The sequence below is a fragment of the Anoplopoma fimbria genome, chromosome 5 (genome assembly GCF_027596085.1).
Source record: "Anoplopoma fimbria isolate UVic2021 breed Golden Eagle Sablefish chromosome 5, Afim_UVic_2022, whole genome shotgun sequence".
Lineage (NCBI taxonomy): Eukaryota > Metazoa > Chordata > Actinopteri > Perciformes > Anoplopomatidae > Anoplopoma > Anoplopoma fimbria.
This window is the reverse complement of record NC_072453.1, coordinates 587,566-605,845: the sequence shown is the minus strand read 5'-3', so window position 1 is coordinate 605,845 and position 18,280 is coordinate 587,566. Positions and strand designations below refer to the sequence as shown.

Genomic DNA, 18,280 nt, shown 5'->3' with positions numbered 1-18,280 from the left:
GACGCCGTCTCGTCTGAACGGAGGGGCCGGTGTCAAACTAACATAATAAGATTAACGCGCGTCACCGGTTTTTTCAAACTAAAAGCACATTTTAAGACTGTTAAAATGTTATTCATTTCTGAATCTTTATCACGGGGAATTTGGATTGCTAAACTACAGTGCACGATTGAACGTTACTGATGGTGTGTTTTTCTCTTTGCTCTTGTGGCACCGTGGGTTGACATTTCTGGGTTTTTTTGTGAAAAGTCTTCACAATTATTGGATGAATTGCCATGAAATCTTGTACAGACATTCATGTTTCCCTTTGGAAGATCTAAATATAATATCGACCAACTTCGACCATCCAAAAGCCATCATCTAGTCACAATTTACATATTTATACTATATTATATTATGCTTCTCTCTTGATTTATTCCCTCAGTAAACATTGTGACATGAGTCTATGGCCTCAATCTCTAGTTTCAAGTCTTCTTCCATGTTCATTTAGTAAATTAAGATCCCATTAGGAGTAAAATAGACTATAAAGCAGGATATAGTTTAGGACGGGTCTTCCTTGTGAATTCAATTCAATTCAATTCAGTTTATTTTGTATAGCCCAGAATCACAAATTACAAATTTGCCTCAGAGGGTTTTACAATCTGTGCACATGCGACATCCTCTGTCCTTCCCTCACATCGGCACAGGAAAAACTCCCCTAAAAAAACCCTTTAACAGGGAGAAAAAAGGAAGAAACCTATGGGAGAACCACAGAGGAGGGATCCTTCTCCCAGGATGGACAGAATGCAATAGATGTCATGTGTACAGAATGAACAACATAACAGAGATACAACACATTCAATGTATATGACATAAATGATTCATATAATAAGACTACTTATAATAACAGCAGCAATTATTACAGTAGAATTATAGCCATGAAAATAGGGATAGTAATGTGACTAATAATAATAATCGAAGTAGCAGTGGGTGTCAGTCGGCTCACAGCAGGAGGCACGACTACGGTCCAGGTACCACAACGATTCATGGAAACCTGCAGAACGAGAAAGCAAAAGGGCTTCAGGGTGGAAGTAAAGCTAAAATGCTTAATGGTACAGGTAATAGTAATAGTAATGTGACTAGTAATAATAATAATGGTGGTAGCAGTCGGTGTCAGCAGGGCCGTAGCAGGATGCACATCCACGGTCCAGGTACAGCCACGATTTATAGAAGCCTGCGAAGCGAGAAAGCACAAAGACTCCAGGGTAGAAGCAAGTCAATAAGCGTAATAGTACAGGCAATAATAATAGTAATGTGACTAATAATGATAGTGGTAGTAGTAGTGGGTGTCAGCAGGGCCTCAGTAGGTGGCACGATGACAGTCCAAATATAACCCAGATTCCTGGGAACCTGCGAGGCGAGAAAGCACAAGAACTCCGGGGAAGAAGCAAATGAATGACAGCTCGTTACCAGGAGCTTCAAAATTGTAGTCCATAAACCAACTGGTAAATGTATTACCAATACTTGCGAAATGTGGCATTCCCATTAGCCTCAGCTGTTTATGTTTATTGCTAAGTAGCAAATGTTAACAACCATTTAGCAATGTAAAAAACAAACTATAAATGGTAAAAAAATATATTCTTTGTGTGTTTGTTATTGTTTAGAAAGGTAATGTAAAGGTAAGTAATGTGATTTTAATATATGACGTCATTTGCATTAAGGGGTCAGTCAGAGAAAAACTGGATACTAAGATCATTTATGATTTGGGTGTTGAGCTGGTTGGAATCATTATTTTTAAATACTGGCTACAACCCAGGACTAGAAACAAAATAATTCTCTACTACTGTGAGTTCAATTTTTTTTTTGTTACTAGAAAAAAATGTTGTGTAATGTTAGCAGTTCCAACCCCAGCTTTCTGTAAACATATAGTTATTTCCTACAAGACAGGATTATGGTAGTCCCACTAAAGAATATGATTGATTTGTTACTCTCATGCATTTTCACAGGCCACAAAATAGTATTATGGAAAGTCAATATAATTCTCAGCCATAACAGGAACAGCACAGTTGATAATATCAATTAGTTCCGTATAGGCATGCAGTTGGGAACTACTGTGTTACCGTGTTGTCATCAATGTGTTTCTCAGATTACTCCTGTTTGAGGAAGCACAAGCTTGGCAATGGAATATGATCGGACAAATATCAAAAGCTCACCTAGAAAGTTTTTTCTTAATCTCAGAAGACTGTTGAGGATCACTTTGTAAAATCTCTAAGCAATCTTAACTTTTCTCCACTAATTTTCGACAACCAAAAACGGCAGCACAATTTGGTCAGTGATAGTCATCATAGGAGAGCAAATAGTATCTGGTGAAATAAGGATACCACGTGTTGTTGACATCCTCCATAAACGAGGTGAGTGCATCATAAAGGCACTTAGAAACAACTTCTCCCCTGTTGGATTTTGTTCATAGTTGAGAACAAAAATGAATTTTGATGAAACTCAAGTCCACACCTAAAATTGGGAAATTCTATTTATTTAATTGTGAAGTCACACCTGAAAGTAGGATGTTTTGTTTCTATTTATTCCTGTAGGCTTCGTAACTATACGGCTTCAGGACATATTTATTGCTGATGGTGACACATTTCATGATAAAACCATGGAAAAATAATGTGATCTCTCTCTCTATGTCTCTCTCTCTCTCTCTCACACACACACACACACACACACACATACACACACGTACGCACACACCATTGTGGCTAAAGTAACAAGACGGCAACTGCAGTGAAGTTTAGAGCTCATATGAAGTGTGTTCAGTTAAAAATAGTTTATTTCTTATGCAGCATACATCACATCAAAGACAACTTTTGGCAGCGTGGTCTGACAAGAAGCAACTGTTAAATGTGAACAAGGTCAAAAGGCAATAATCAGATTTTTTTTGGATTATAAACTGTGTCAGACCTGAGCATCCCCACAATAATTGACATTTGCAGAAGAGCATTGCATACTGCAATTAGGAGATTGGAAACTTGCTTGTGTCACAGTAAAAACCTGAACGTGGAGTTGTTGTTTTGACATCATTAGTTTCTCAAAGCTGCACTAATGGATATTTTTATATTACAAATAGATAAATGTCTTATGTAAAAATGATGACAGGGAATTATCACCCAACTCTGCAGTTTCCCTCATCATGAAGCAGTTTAGCATCTTTTAAGTAATTGTTTTGGATGTCTAGCATATATTCTCCTAAAACCACCATACTGTACCTGCCCAAAAAGAAATGGCAGACGCACTAGCTGCTGAACAAAGCATAGCATTTAGCAGCTAAAGAGCCAGACGCTTTCCTCAGGAATAGGTGGAGACTAAAACAGAACTAAAAGGAAAGTAAACTTACACACAAAACATTTTTTGATGCGATATCACACACCCTGTTCCATTGTTTGTGTGTCGCCTACTTTCCTTCCAAGTCGCCCAGAGCGTTTTTTATCCATTAATGCAGCTTTTAATGTATTGATGTGGATTTATATATTACATCTTTTCCAAAACAAAATTTAACCCTGAGCATTGAGTTAAAAATCCGAGAAAAAATGCTAATAATTTGTCTATAATTTATGTTTATACTGATACAAATATAAACAGAGTTTAATATGTTCTGGAGGCAATTTGCACAGATTTGGTTCATGCAATCCAGCAAACATGCAACTCAAGTTTAAAGTCCATAATCAAGCCATAAAAGTAATATATATATATATATATATATATATATATATATATATATATATATATATATATATATATATATATATATATACATATACTTTTGTTTTTCAAAAAAACTGCTCACTCACAAATCGATTATGTACATAGATGTTTCCTATACAAATGACAAAATTCAAAATCCAAACGCAGATCATTGTCAAGTAACTCATACGTAATGTTTGGTCTTATGCAACAATCCTCTAGAGACACATTTCAGGTGACCAAAACATTTGTGTGTTCAGAAATAGAGTTGTGGTTACGGTCCCCAGGCGCTCAGAGCACATTCGCCTTAAACTCCAGCTGTGTCCCAGGGCTTCTCTTGAGTCAGCCAGTGTTCAACAACATCCAGATGTCACCTCTTGAGAACAGTTTGTCAAGAACATACCAGTCCGACCAGGTTATAAACAGACAGGGCTTTTGTTTCCTTTTGCTTGGCTTTGCATTGCATCCACGACACAGTGTGTGGCCTTTGTCTGGATCTCTTACATAAGTATGTTTACATACATACAAGGTTGTAGCATTATCAATTTTTCAAAAGCAGATCAACTAAGTCTGCTTTGAGACTCTGTGCTCTTCCTGCTTATGCCAGTGGTGTGTGGGTGTATGTAGTTTTTAAGTTTCTTCCACTTTGGCAAACTGGTGTAACATCCTTGTACTTCCATTAGCAATGATTTCATGCTAAATTAAAAGGCAGAAAAAGTATTTTTAGTCTGAGATAGTCTGAGTCTGATAAGGCAAACCAAAATTAAAAAAAACATTATTCAAAGAAGCATGAATGATATAATCAGTTAGATGAGAAGATCAATATCAATCTCATGTCCGTGCGTTCGGTAAGGAGTTTAAGTCGGGATTTTTGCTCTTGTGGCACCGTGGGTTGACATTTCTGGGTTTTTTTGTGAAAAGCCTTCACAATTATTGGATGAATTGCCATGAAATCTTGTACAGACATTCATGTTTCCCTTTGGAAGATCTAAAATAACTTCGACCATCCAAAAGCCATCATCTAGTCACAATTTAAATATTTATACTATATTATATTATGCTTCTCTCTTGATTTATTCCCTCAGTAAACATTGTGACATGAGTCTATGGCCTCAATCTCTAGTTTCAAGTCTTCTTCCATGTTCATTTAGTAAATTAAGATCCCATTAGGAGTAAAATAGACTATAAAGCAGGATATAGTTTAGGACGGGTCTTCCTTGTGAATGACAGCTCGTTACCAGGAGCTTCAAAATTGTAGTCCATAAACCAACTGGTAAATGTATTACCAATACTTGCGAAATGTGGCATTCCCATTAGCCTCAGCTGTTTATGTTTATTGCTAAGTAGCAAATGTTAGCACACAACCATTTAGCAATGTAAAAAACAAACAAAAAATATATTCTTTGTGTGTTTGTTATTGTTTATAAAGGTAATGTAAAGCTAAGTAATGTGATTTTAATATATGACGTCATTTGCATTAAGGGGTCAGTCAGTAGGTATGTTAGAAAAAAAACACACATTTAAAATCTTTGGATCTTTAGGTGTATTTTTAAACTTTGGATAGAACCAGCCTAGCTGTTTCCTTTAGCATGTAAGCTAACCTAGGCTAACCACGCCCCGACTCCACCTCCGTACCTAACAGGCATACACAAGAATGTTTTGGATCTTTACATCTAACTCTCACAAAGAAAGCAGATGGCTTTATTTTCTCAAATAATTTCAATACTTTTTTAATAAAGTTTCTATTAGAAATATTTAGATGCTTTGTAAACTGTCGTCGGCTGAATAAAACCGTGGGTTTGTCCTTTTGGCTTTTAGTCTTGAATGAATTTGCAGCATCATATTTTGGGAGCAGCAGTGAGTTAGTAGGGCTTCCTCCCACTCGGTGCCAGAGTGGTGGGAGGACGGATCACCAGAGGAGGTTTAGAAGTAGCTGCAGCAGCCCGACTTCTCCTTCTGTGCTTCGATGTATTCATGAATCTGGAACTTGGGTTCATTGGGATGCTGGACGGCCCGGTGCTTCAGCTCCCTGAAGAACAGAACCAGACATCACACAGTTTAGAAAACTGATGGAATTTTGTTCTACCTTAAATTAATCCACATTGGTTTTGTCACTATTATTTGGAAGTCAAAGAAAATAATGATGTGTGGGTCAATTTTGCTGACCATCTGTAGAAAGTTTTCAGTTATTATTAACACGGTGTCATCTTGTTTACTCAATCTACTCTATGTTAATTGAAATAACTGTATTAATCATACAAAAAAAAATCTAGTATTCTTAATAAATGGTCACTTATGGCACTTTAATTTGTATTATATTATTAATATTAACCATATCAATAAATAGTTGATGTTTTCCTTTCAGAAATCAATATTATCATTGGAATTGCTGTTTGAAATAGGGATCTGAAATATTTCAAGTTAATGCAATTTTAAGATGGACATATCTTTTTTAATTCTCCATCATTATTTTGGTATATATTATATTCGATGGATCCATTATTCGGTTGAATTGAAAATCGAAAATCCTTTTATGAAATAAATTATTGAATGGATCTTATGATATTGGGTCAATTTTAAGGGCTTTATCATTTAATAGCCCTTTACAATACCAGTTTGATATTTCAAATAGTATAAAAGAACATGTTAAACATGTGAATTTGCTTAATAATAAATTAAAATATATTACATTTTGTTACAAGGGTATTATTTCATCAATAGTAAAATATGATGTATTTTAGTAGATGAAAATGTTTTTTTACATTGCAGAGTTATTCTCAATAGATTTTGACAAATTATTGTTGGTAGCTTCTTATTAGTTGAGAGGTGTGGAGTAGCAGACTGAGGACACAGCAGGTGTAGTGTACATCATGTGAGACGGTTTCATACTTGGAAACAGCGGTGAAGGCCAGCTCTACGTTGACCCCCGTCTTGGCACTTGTCTCCATGAAAGGAACCGAGTACTCCTGAGGGAAAAGAGGAGGAGCAAACACAGGTGTTAACAGCAGAGTAAACCACGTTAACTACAGTTGTACTTCGGTGAAGGAGATACTCACTCTGGCCAGCCGCTCTCCTTCATCTCTCCTGATGGCTCTGTCACTGTTCATGTCAGCCTGACAGAGAGACGCAGAGCAGTGTGGTTAGAATGGGACTTTAAAAAAACACATAAGCACTTACGCTAGACTTGAAAAAATGTGGCTGCAGTATACTTTATGGCATGCACCGTTTCAATTTTGTAATCTTGCCTTGTTTTAATTTTTTTTTAACAAACTACTTTTCATGCAACAGTAGTCCCTGTGGAGTTCTCTTGTAAACAGTATTGATTCATTATAATTCCTCATACTTAGTTTGCAAAGACTTGTTTTTAGCATATTTTTGGAAACCTGAAACTGTTAACATTCCTCCATATGGCCTTTATGTTTTCCTCGCCTTTTCCTGGAGACGCACATTCTTACGTTACTTTATGAGTCACCAACTGTCAAACAGTGGAACAGCGTGAAACTTAGGGATGCCATATAAACCGCCTTTCATTTGCTAGACATATCCAGTCTCTGTGTGAAATGGCAGTTTAGTTTACCATCCTACTGGCTAATTTCAAGTGGAGACCTCGATAGCTACTGATTGTAGCCACAATAAAAAGGTAAGAAATAAATGTGAGGTAAAGCAGCGCATATAGTTTTTTTGATCAACCCGAGGGCAGTTGACAGGTGTAAACGAAACACTGACATATTATCACCTTCATAAAGTGCCGCTTCCCACTAAGCATAGTTTTTACCCAAAAGTTTGCACAGAAATTAAAAAAAATATATATATTCGGCCTAACCTCCATTACAGCAAATTTCTCACGTTGGAAATATATGTTTGACCAATGAAATACTTTGTCCCCATTGACGTCAAGCCTACCAGGTCATAGCTTGCTGCTTAAATGCTGGACCATCTTATCAATTTGGTTTCTCCACACCCACCATCGAAAAACGGACAACTCAACAACCAAATAAAGGATAATATATGGCTTGAGATCCCCCAGCAGTCGGGAATCGATGATGATGGTAAAGTAGCTGATATACACTTGCTAACATCAGCTAGCTTTAGCATTAAAATGTGGGTTCCTTTTATCTTATGTATAGGCTATTGTGTCGGCAACATTAGCCCCTTAGACATTCTCTGTCTGGATTTTCTTCTTTTTTTAATTTTTTTTATGAAACTGGAACACGGCAACGTGGATAATTTGCATTTCCCTCTCCACATTTTCACCAGGCCCCGGAGTGAAATGGCTTCAAAGTTGTTACGGTAAACATGTTAGCGAACAGCTGTCTTTGCACACATCCAGCAGACACAGGGAGAAAAACATATTAGCTTTTATTTCAAGTTGTGTTTCTGTCCACCTCACAATATGTCCACATCCACGCTAATACGTTTTGGTTTTTGAAACAGCTTTTTAAAACAAAAACGTTCTCCGTCCACACAGACGTTTTTGCACCGTCTAACAAATGATTACCGTCCATACTAACACGCCTGGAAAACAAATATCACATGACCATTCACGTACACTTGGCATGCGGGTGCTGGTGTGAACAGAAGGTAGAATGGTTGCAGTATTATCGTACACTTTAATAATAAAAGGTTGTGCTTGATACTTAAGGTCACTATCCGCCCATGTTTCACCAGCTAATTACTAACTGTCTGCTGTACAAACATGTATTGTATATCTCCTATCATTAGAAGCCACAGTTTTCCAGTCAGGCCTCACTTGTCTTTCAATTTTCTCAAGACCTTTTCCTCTACTTTTAGCTTGTCAAACAATTCCATCTCCTTACCTTGTTGCCCAGCAACATGATGACTACATCGCTCTGTGCATACTCATGGACCTCTGTTAACCAGGCCTGAAACAAGAAAGACAGACGGACACAAGTCAGTCCAGAGAAAGTGTTTGCATTTGGAAGGCAGGGTTAATTACAATAACACACACACAGGTAGTGGTTGATAGCCTTATTGGTTTTTGTCACAGGCTGTTCCCCATATCGTGCCAGACCGTAGACTTATCCCAGACTTACCCTTATGTTGTCAAAGGAGGTTTTGCTGGTGATGTCATACAGGAGGAGCAAAGCTTTAGAGAAAAGATGAAAGAAAATGTATTGTTATTACATTGCTGCCCATCACTACGATCTGTGGGTAAAAGAGCAGTGGAGAGTGAGACGTTTTTGATGGTGTATATTTGCCTCACCATGTGCATCTCTGTAATACGCATGTGTCACACTCCTGAACCTTTCTTGTCCTGCTGTGTCCCAAATCTAAAACAGAAAAGGAAACAAAGAGCTCAGCCCGGTTCCACTTGGCTAAGTCCCATTTTCAGTCGCGACACTGGGGCCCAAGAGGAAGCCAGCCTCTGCTCTAAAAATAGGTTGCCATTGTGAGAGCACATCAAGTTTTCACTGGAAGTGATCTATTTACTGACCTGTAGTCTGACCTTTACGTCGTCAACAGTCACCACTTTATTCTGGGAGAAGAAGAGAGAGATTTTAATTGATGTTAAAATGAGCACTTGTCACACAGATTAACGCCTGATTAAACTGATAAATTACATAAAAGAAAAAATTTACAGTATCTTCTAAATAACTTTAACTCCTCTACCTTCTGAGATTTCTGCTTCTAGCAAACTCATTTTACATAACAAACTAACTGACCCACAACTAAGTCTTTTCCTTAGAATAACCAAGAACTTTTGTTTCTTAAATCTAACCAAGTACTTTAGTTGCATAGGTAAACATGAACAAAAACTAAACCTATTTTGGAATTTTATTTTGAAAAGAGACTGTATGCATGTATGGTCAGTTCCACTCACTGGTTGCAAAAAGCCAAGAGGGCGACAGCCGTAATTCAAGATGGCTACGGCCAATACACCACGACTACTTTCACTTCTTATATGGAGTCTATAGCCTGGCGCTCTCCTGACTTAAAGTAGCATGCTTTCTAGCGTCTCATGACTTACTTACAGTACATTGGCTGTTGACAGTAGACAGTTTTGACAGCCTATCCTAAATTTTGTTAGAGCAACTCTTATTTAGTGGAGGTTGAGTGCTTCTGTTTCCCAAGGATATACAAACTGTGAGTGCTGTAAATTCTCCAGGGTAACAGGAAACTCTCCCTTGAAAGACATGTTGCTGTTTTTTTTTGTAAATAATGTTGCAATGTTGTGAGCAACATAATCAAAATTCCATTTGCCTCCATTGAATAGGAGCGGAGGTGGATTTCTCACATAGATATGTGAGAAGACTTGGCCAATTAAACCAAAACTATCTGCATGACTTTTTTAGTGATTTGGGTGAACTGACACTTGATTCTGTGGCGTCCTATTTCATTTCAACAAGAGAATGTAGACAAACACGTACCGTGAATCCAATGCCCACTGTAGCAGAGAAGGAGCCGGGGATGAACTTCCCCTGATCAAACTGCACAAGCAGCGACGTCTTTCCCACTCCACTGTCCCCGACCAGGATCGTCTGCAGCAAAACAGTCATAAAAATTATATTGGTATCAGAATCAACCTGGAATATTTCCCTTCTGGCCGGCTGTCTCAACCGTTTCGTTATTTTGGGTTATGAGTCAGCATTTGCGTCACGGTGGACATATAATATTATCTTTTACAAAAGTTTGGCAGTGTCCCGCCGTTACAGTGTGACTCACAAGCCGGGGGAGATAACCTTCGAGACAATGAAATGAATGAAAGGCAGCATTCAGAAGCATCCAAGTTAGTCACCAGGGCCAGCAGTCAATAATTCATCTTCTCTAGGCCCGTCCTTCATCTGTAGCCCACTTAGAAAAGTCACGCTGAGGTACCCACCACCTCCGCACACGCACATAAGTGCCCTCCAACTGTGACGGATACAGTAAATGAGACACAGCCAAGCTGTTCTCCCTCTTCCCAAGAAATGGTTCTTTACTTTTGTGATCGGTCCATTTTTGCTGAAAAGTGTTCTCAATTTTGCCCCTGCAGTTAATGTCTGCTGATGTCCAGTATAAACAAGACGTTGAGTATTGAGTTATACATATCTGACCCTATTGCCAGAGATGAACATCAAGATAAGTTAATTGTGAATAAAAAAAAACACACTTTGTAAATGCCATGGTTTCATAGCCAGTACCAATATCCATCTGGACAGGGACCTTTGGTGCATGTCGTTGTCCATCTTATACTGCCTTAAACTCCTGTTATCTCTCAACCATTGACCATCTATATAAGCATTAAATGTTCCCATTAAAAAACAATAAGAAAGTTTTGATTCTGTTGTGAACATCCATAGAATGGTTGGGATGGATGTCCACAAACTGGACTAACTGGAAATAAGAATAACGTGTACGTCAATGAGGCGACGAATGTTTGGTATGCAAGCAACACAAAGTAAGAAATTCAAAAGTGAAGTAAACTAGTCTGTGTTTGAACTGCAACTCAGTTTAGTCTTGAGTCTTATGAATGATAAAGGCTGGAAAGGATTAGTTTTGAGAAGCTGGAGCGGCTTTTCTCAACAGTGACTCCCTTTGATGTCAGCCTTTAGAGGGATTTTAGAAACTCTCAAAAGTGTCACTGCTGACTTGTGGATAAACTACAGACACTGCATCAACAATAATGCATCCTTTGAATTTTCACATCAAATTTATTCCAGCATCGTTGCTAACTTTAGTTATTTATTCTCTCTGTTGAGATAAAAAGTCAGTGCGGCAAATGAAAGAAGAGGTATGGTTAAGAGATCCTTTAGTCGAGGGTGAACGAAAGCAAGATGGCTTGATAGGGCAGCCTGTGTGAGAAACATGGGTGGAAACCTAAGCTAAAAATTGAAAGGAAAAAGGAGCACAGGAAATATGGCTGACAGGTAGTTAATGCATATCTTGCTGGTGATGCAACTGTTGCATCATGGATATAATATGGACTTTACCCGCTAATAACAAACTGACCTCACCTACTTTTTCCATGTTTAGTGATAATTAACACGCTAACACGTTAAAATAGGCATCATCTGTCAAGCTTTCCATTCCCAGACTCCACATCATAACAGTGGCAGATTTATCATCAACATTTTTGAGTGATTTTTTAACCAATCAGTTATTGAAAAACAGCTGCATTTTTAATGTTTCCAATTGACTCATTTCAAAATCGGAATGTTGTAAAAGGGGTCTTGTACTTGATAGCCAACTACACACGAGAAATAAAGAAACAGCATTTTTCTTGTGGTATAGCGCTTTATAAGTATTAGTATTAAATATAACTAAGAAGCTACAATGAGGGAATTATATATCTGACTGTTGTCTGAATCGATTTCAGTTTAGCTGCTTAGCTTGTATAATTAATGTTCCAAGTGTTGGCTAAAAGCTTTTTATTATGATGAATACCAGATTTTATTTTATTTTATTATTATTTGCAAAACTAACATTATCCAAGGTAATGTTACTGGTTTGAGTGTAAACTAGGGTGACCATACTTCCAAACTCCCTAAACTGGGACCCTTAAATATACCGCAAGATCATGCGCATGCACGTGTATTATCGCCGCTTACAACATCTACTGAGCGCACCTTCTACACCGTGGACGGCAGAGGAAAAAACGTATCTCTTTAGAAGAGATTTTATTGAGTGTTTGTGGGAGTCAAAATGAGCGTGCACGCGAGTTACTGATAGGGGCTTTGTGTCCTTACACTTTTGAGTGAAAGGACAAGTATCACTCTTTTAATAGGGTATGTAACACACCCGGGTCCCTAAAAAGAGACACATTCATAATAATGAATGTCTTGAAAATGGAAACAAGGATCAAAAAGATAAACACAGAGGGGGCAAACCTGTAGAGCACAGGACAAACCAGCAGCAATATTATTTATTTATTATTTATCGGCTCCTCGTGCGACTTAATGGCATCTGTTTCCTGTTTACCGGACGTCACTGAAAGCATGTAACATAATGCCAGCATGCGGATATGTGAGGACAGAACCAGTGGAGAAAAACAAGCGTACTCGTAGTATTACACATGCATTATGTGACGACGATGAGTGCGTTCGTGGCTGATGGGGGGGAGAAAGGACGCTGTTTCCATGGTAACAGAGGTTAGCTGGGAAGTGGGCCTGTCTTATAAAAACCCCCACTGGAGACTGGAGGCAATTAGGTGATAGATCCGCAGATGTTCGGGAATTAGACGTGGATGATGTGAACAGTGTATGGGAAGCCTCATTAAGAACTTCCATGGAGGCGATCATGGTAAATAATAAGTAAAATAAGATGGGCAATTCCCTTTACTGTATGGGAAGTTGGAGAAACAGTTAAACGGAATGGAAAGCATTTCAAGTCATGAGGTTCTGCTGATCTCCTCTGCCTAAGCAATGGGAAAGAAGTCACTTTTATCTTCCTGGAGAGAATTAAGTCTGCAGCACAAATCCTGGAATGTAATTTAGCTTGACAGTTTTCGCACATCCGGATCTGTAACCCACAGAACAGCCACAGATTACTGTAGCTTCCAGTATTAAAAGTCTAATTTACACTTGAGGCGCTGAATGTGGCGACACATTTGTGAGCTCTTAGAGAGTGGGAGATAGAGATACATTTTCCCACCACGGTATATGGTATTTTTAAATCATGATAGCAATATATATTGTGAAATGGTGCATTATAGATACAAATAACCACAACGGAATAACTGTGTTTTACTGACAATTGCCAAAATCCATTTGAGCCATTTTTATTTTTACATATTGAGAATTATAGCTTTAAAGAGTTACGTCTTCACTGGAAACCAATGGACTGGGTTGACAGCCACAGACAGGATAGAGAAGTCAGAAAGTATTGAGAGACGGACTGATGCATTGTGAGTTTTGGTCTGTTGACAATAAGAAAAATGTCACAGGTGTGAACGAAAAGCTACCACCATAGAGTGTATATAAGAAGTGGACATAGTCCCTGTGACGGCAAATTTAAGGCTCATCCGCTTTTGGTTCATTGTTCCGACCTGGAGGTTGAACTGTTTCAGATTTTCTTTGAAAAGAACAGCGTGTATTGCTACAACATGCTCTTTGCAAAGCACTTCCTCCCCTCAAAATAAAAGCCTTAGCACATGCACTCACCCAGCCACACACTGCTTCTGGGGCAATTAAAGGCAGATGGTCTGATTGCATAACGGTTACATTAGAATAACCCGGTCCATGTCTTACTGGGCCATTAGCCCTTGGGAAAACTCAGTTCCCACTAAACTCACACTAATGACAGAAAGTCGCTCAGCAGCAGCTTTGAGGAATCAAATGCGTCTCCAGAATGATTTACTTGAAGTACAATGTCATTATAACATGATTGTGTCTGCGTGTAGATTACAAGAAGAGTGATAACATTTTCTTGTAAATGTCAAGCACCATCTGACACATGATGAAATGTCTTAAATATGACGTAATTAACTAAATATAATGGTCAATTTTGGAAATAAAACACTTAAAAACACAGTGACTGATATTTTAGAAAAAAGTAGGGCATTGCAAGCTGACCAAGCCTAGTCTGACACTCTCTCACACTGATCTGGAAGCTGTTCCTGTAATACGTCTTCATAATACAACGTGACATTTCACTGAAGCCCAAAGGGAGTTTCTCCTTTCAGTCCGTTCCATCTCCAGCGGGGTCAGAGGTCAGCATCCTGAGATGGAGGGATGTGTTCATTACTAATGTCACTATACTCCAGAGCCAGAGGAGCCGTCCCTTTTCCCAGCACACTAGCCTCAAAAATCTGAGTGAATTTTGACTTCAATCACTCTGACATTGTTATGTTGTTGATAATTGATTTGTGTTTGTTTATTTAAGTTGTTACCGCTATTATGTTAGCAAATAACTGCCTACAATTGAAAATACATTCAGCAGACTGGCAACGTTAGCAGTCAGTTGTAGTCGTGTTTCACCAACATTCCCTCCCTTTTACTTCGGTTTTGGTCTCCACCAACTCCAGAGGGAGTAAATGGTAAATGGACTGTACTTGTATAGCGCTTTTCTAGTCTTCCGACCACTCAAAGCGCTTTTACATTACTAATCATTCACCCAATCACACCCATTCATACACTGATGACAGGAGCTACCATGCAAGGTGCCACCTGACCATCAGGACCCTAACTAACATTCATACACATACATACACCGCAGGAACAGCCTGCGGGAGCAATTTGGGGTTAAGTGTCTTGCCCAAGGACACATCGACATGGACTGCCGGAGCCAGGGATCGAACCGCCGATCCTCTGATTGGGGGACGACCCTGCTCCCCACTGAGCCACAGCCGCCCTCAGGAGTCTGCCTTTAATTGCCCCACGCTGAAAGTAAACCAGTTTGAGCCTCTTTAAACTGGTTACCAATTGCTATTTAGTCCATTTTAAAATCCTGCTCATTACTCTACTTAGATCTGCTGCGTTAGGTCTAAGCTGCTCTAGAGTCCAGTTTCAGGTCAAGGGGTGATGGAATCTTTTGCTTTGCACTAGTCTTGAAGTCCTGCTGAGACCGTCTCATCCCGTCTTAATACATATCTTTATAGGCTCTTATTTGTTGGATAATACAGCTCAAGCTGTGTTACCGCCAGCTTTCATGTTCATCTCACCTGTTTTTACCCTTATTATTGATTTCATACACGTAACTGTCTTTTATGCCGTTGTTTTTTTAAAAGAGTGATTGTATTTTTTATGCTGCCTCCCTGAACGAGAATTTCTGGCAATTCTGCCCCTCGCTTGAAAATTGTTACAATAAAATAATAATGAGTATTATCATTAATAAGGATAATTAAGACGGTTGAGAGCATTGCTGACACGTTCATGTATTGGTTGAATCTATCGTTTATGGATATTACCTTGACCCGTTAACAGGGAGACACAACCTCCCAGTCTAAAGAGACTAAATCTAAAAACACAACTAAAACTTTTTTTATAAATATATATATTTAGCCTGTAGTAATAATGACAGGTCTAGAGGGGGACGGAGGGATTCAGTGTCTTGCTGGAGAGCATTTCGGTACCAAGTGACCTCATTGAAGATACAGTCCAATCCGAATGAAAGCTGTCATGAGTGAGTAGCACTGACTGCTCATCACAGATGCAATTGTGTGGTTTTTTTTGGGGGGGGATTTGACGCAACTGGCAACTGACTAAGTGAAACGGTAGCCAAGTGAAGATCAGCACCACGGAGAGCGAATAGATAAAAAAAAAAAAAAAAAAAAAAAAAAAAAACCTGTCTAGCACCGGAGGCGAACCCGCGGCTGGAGGACTTTTTTGGATTTAAGGACATTTTCATAAATGCCAGCAAATAAATAGATAAATAATAGGAAGGGGGGGGGGACCATCTCAAAGAAAGCGCAGCATTGCAAAGTAAAACATATCAGTTTGTGGCACATCTCAAAACACATCATCATACCTTGTGCACGAAGTCTTCATCGTACGTCGGAGTGGGCGGAGGCTTCTCCTGGCCGTCGGGGGGCTCTTTGGAGTCGTACCCGCTGTCGGGTTGGATCTCCGGGTACGCGGTGGTGTAGTGCGCAGAGATCGGCTCCATCGACTCCATCCGCTCCATCCTGTCGTCCTCCATGAGCACCTCGTTTTGTTGTTTACAGCGGAGGAGAGCCTGCTGATGAGAATGAGAGCTGACGAAACACTCTCTCTCTCTCTCTCTCTCTCTCTCTCTCTCTCTCTCTCTCTCTCTCTCTCTCTCTCTCTCCTCTCTCTCTTATTTTCACAAGTGTGAAGCAGATCCTCCCCACGCAGTCCTCTCCTCCTTATTTTCAAAAAGGCAAGTCGTGATCACGCAGCCGGATACGATATAAGCGGGTGGGAGGAGGTGAGGATGGAGGGAGGAGGTGAGGAGGCTGGAGGAGGAGGAGGTGAGGATGCTGGGAGGAGGAGGAGATGAGGAGGATGGAGGATGCTTGGAGGGAGGCTGAGGAGGAGGGAGGAGGGAGGATGCAGCCATTGGAGAGGATGGAAGTGATGTGAAGCTTGTTGAATGGGAGGCTGTGTGGATTGGAGGAGATGAGGAGGATGGAGGTGATGTGAAGCTTGTTGAATGGGAGGCTGTGTGGATTGGAGGAGATGAGGAGGATGGAAGCTTGTGATGGGAGGCTGTGTGGATTGGAGGAGATGAGGAGGATGAGGTGATGCTTGTTGAATGGGAGGCTGTGTGGATTGGAGGAGATGAGGAGGATGGAGGATGATTGAATGGAGGATGGAGGAGATGAGGAGGATGGAGGTGTTGAATGGGAGGCTGTGTGGATTGGAGGAGATGAGGAGGATGGAGGTGATGTGAAGCTTGTTGAATGGGAGGCTGTGTGGATTGGAGGAGATGAGGAGGATGGAGGTGATGAGGAGGATGGAGGTGATGTGAAGCTTGTTGAATGGGAGGCTGTGTGGATTGGAGGAGATGAGGAGGATGGAGGAGATTGAGGGAGGATGGAGGAGATGTGAGGAGGATGGAGGTTGATGGAGATGGCTTGTTGAATGGGAGGCTGTGGGATTGGAGGAGACGAGGAGGATGGAGGTGATTAGGAGGAGATCAACAATACATTTCAGATGTAAACATTGTGCTTTTATAATATTGTTGAACAGCCTCGCGTTTCAGCTTATGGGTTCGTTTTTGTTCAATTCTGCCAACTTTATATTCAAATTAATTTTCTTTCAGCACAAACTCAGCTACAAATCTGAAGCTCTCATTTTGTCAATTACGCATACAAAAAACAACCTTGATAATCACATAATATATTACCATAAAACAGTTCAAAGTAAAAAATACTATATATTTATTATACACACAGTTGTAATAATGTGATCTATTTACATGTTTATTGATTTTTTTCCAACTTTCTTTTGGTCTTTGTCATTGAAAGTATGTTAATATATGTAAATCACGGGGAATATAACTGACAGAAAATAGCAAGAAAATTAAACTGTCAAATAACAACAGTGTTTAATTGTGTCCATACATAAATGAGAAAGCGTGCTGGTTTCCTTAGCATTTCTCTCCACAAATAAAGATATTCTGCTGACTTTGTTAACCGAAGACTCCGTTTTACTTTTTTAAACATATTATAATCTTATAAAATAAGATAAGATAAGATAAGATAAGATAAGATAAGATAATCCTTTATTAGTCCCGCAGCGGGGAAATTTGCAGGCTTACAGCAGCATAGAGTTAAAGTGCACACAAGAGACATAGTAAAGAAAGACAAGATAAAAATAAAAATGAAAATAAAAAATAAAAATAAAATAAAAAACAAGTATTATAAATAAGCAATAAAAACAGTAGAAAAACACAATAACTGAAATATAATATTTACAGACAGAAGAAAAAAACTATATTAACTATTATTGCTAAAATATGATGCGTTATTATAGAGTAAACATGTCCTATATGCACGAGTTGAAAAAAAAAAAGTTTGTCTCATACAAGTTAATGAATCAATAAAAACGCAGTACCTAAATATAGAAGAATCACAATATTATATTATATTGTATGTTGTTTTATTGTATCTAGCAGTGATTTTGGTAATTTGTCACGCTATGTATTATTTGTATTATTTGTA

The 18,280-nt window shown here is 39.0% G+C and overlaps 1 protein-coding gene across 1 annotated transcript; it reads right to left on the bottom strand.

Moving 5' to 3' along the window:
* Positions 1-5,591: 5,591 nt before the first annotated feature.
* LOC129091585 (ras-related protein Rab-37-like) lies at positions 5,592-16,293 on the bottom strand. The gene is made up of 9 exons (XM_054599264.1): positions 16,123-16,293; positions 10,107-10,217; positions 9,173-9,214; positions 8,942-9,008; positions 8,772-8,824; positions 8,535-8,600; positions 6,774-6,830; positions 6,607-6,683; positions 5,592-5,746 (listed from the first exon to the last, which is right to left on the bottom strand). Exons 1-9 carry the CDS (start codon positions 16,291-16,293, stop codon positions 5,641-5,643), a joined length of 750 nt encoding a protein of 249 aa, XP_054455239.1. The 3' UTR covers positions 5,592-5,640.
* Between the last annotated feature and the right edge of the window lie 1,987 nt (positions 16,294-18,280).

Excerpts from the sequence above, each read along its gene's own strand:
- LOC129091585 (XM_054599264.1), bottom strand. The coding sequence starts at position 16,293 with ATGGAGGACGACAGGATGGAGCGGATGGAGTCGATGGAGCCGATCTCT. Across the intron at positions 8,601-8,771 it reads CCTCCTTTGACAACATAAGG|GCCTGGTTAACAGAGGTCCA; the intron begins GTAAGTCTGGGA and ends TTCTTGTTTCAG. Across the intron at positions 6,684-6,773 it reads AAGGAGAGCGGCTGGCCAGA|GAGTACTCGGTTCCTTTCAT; the intron begins GTGAGTATCTCC and ends CTTTTCCCTCAG.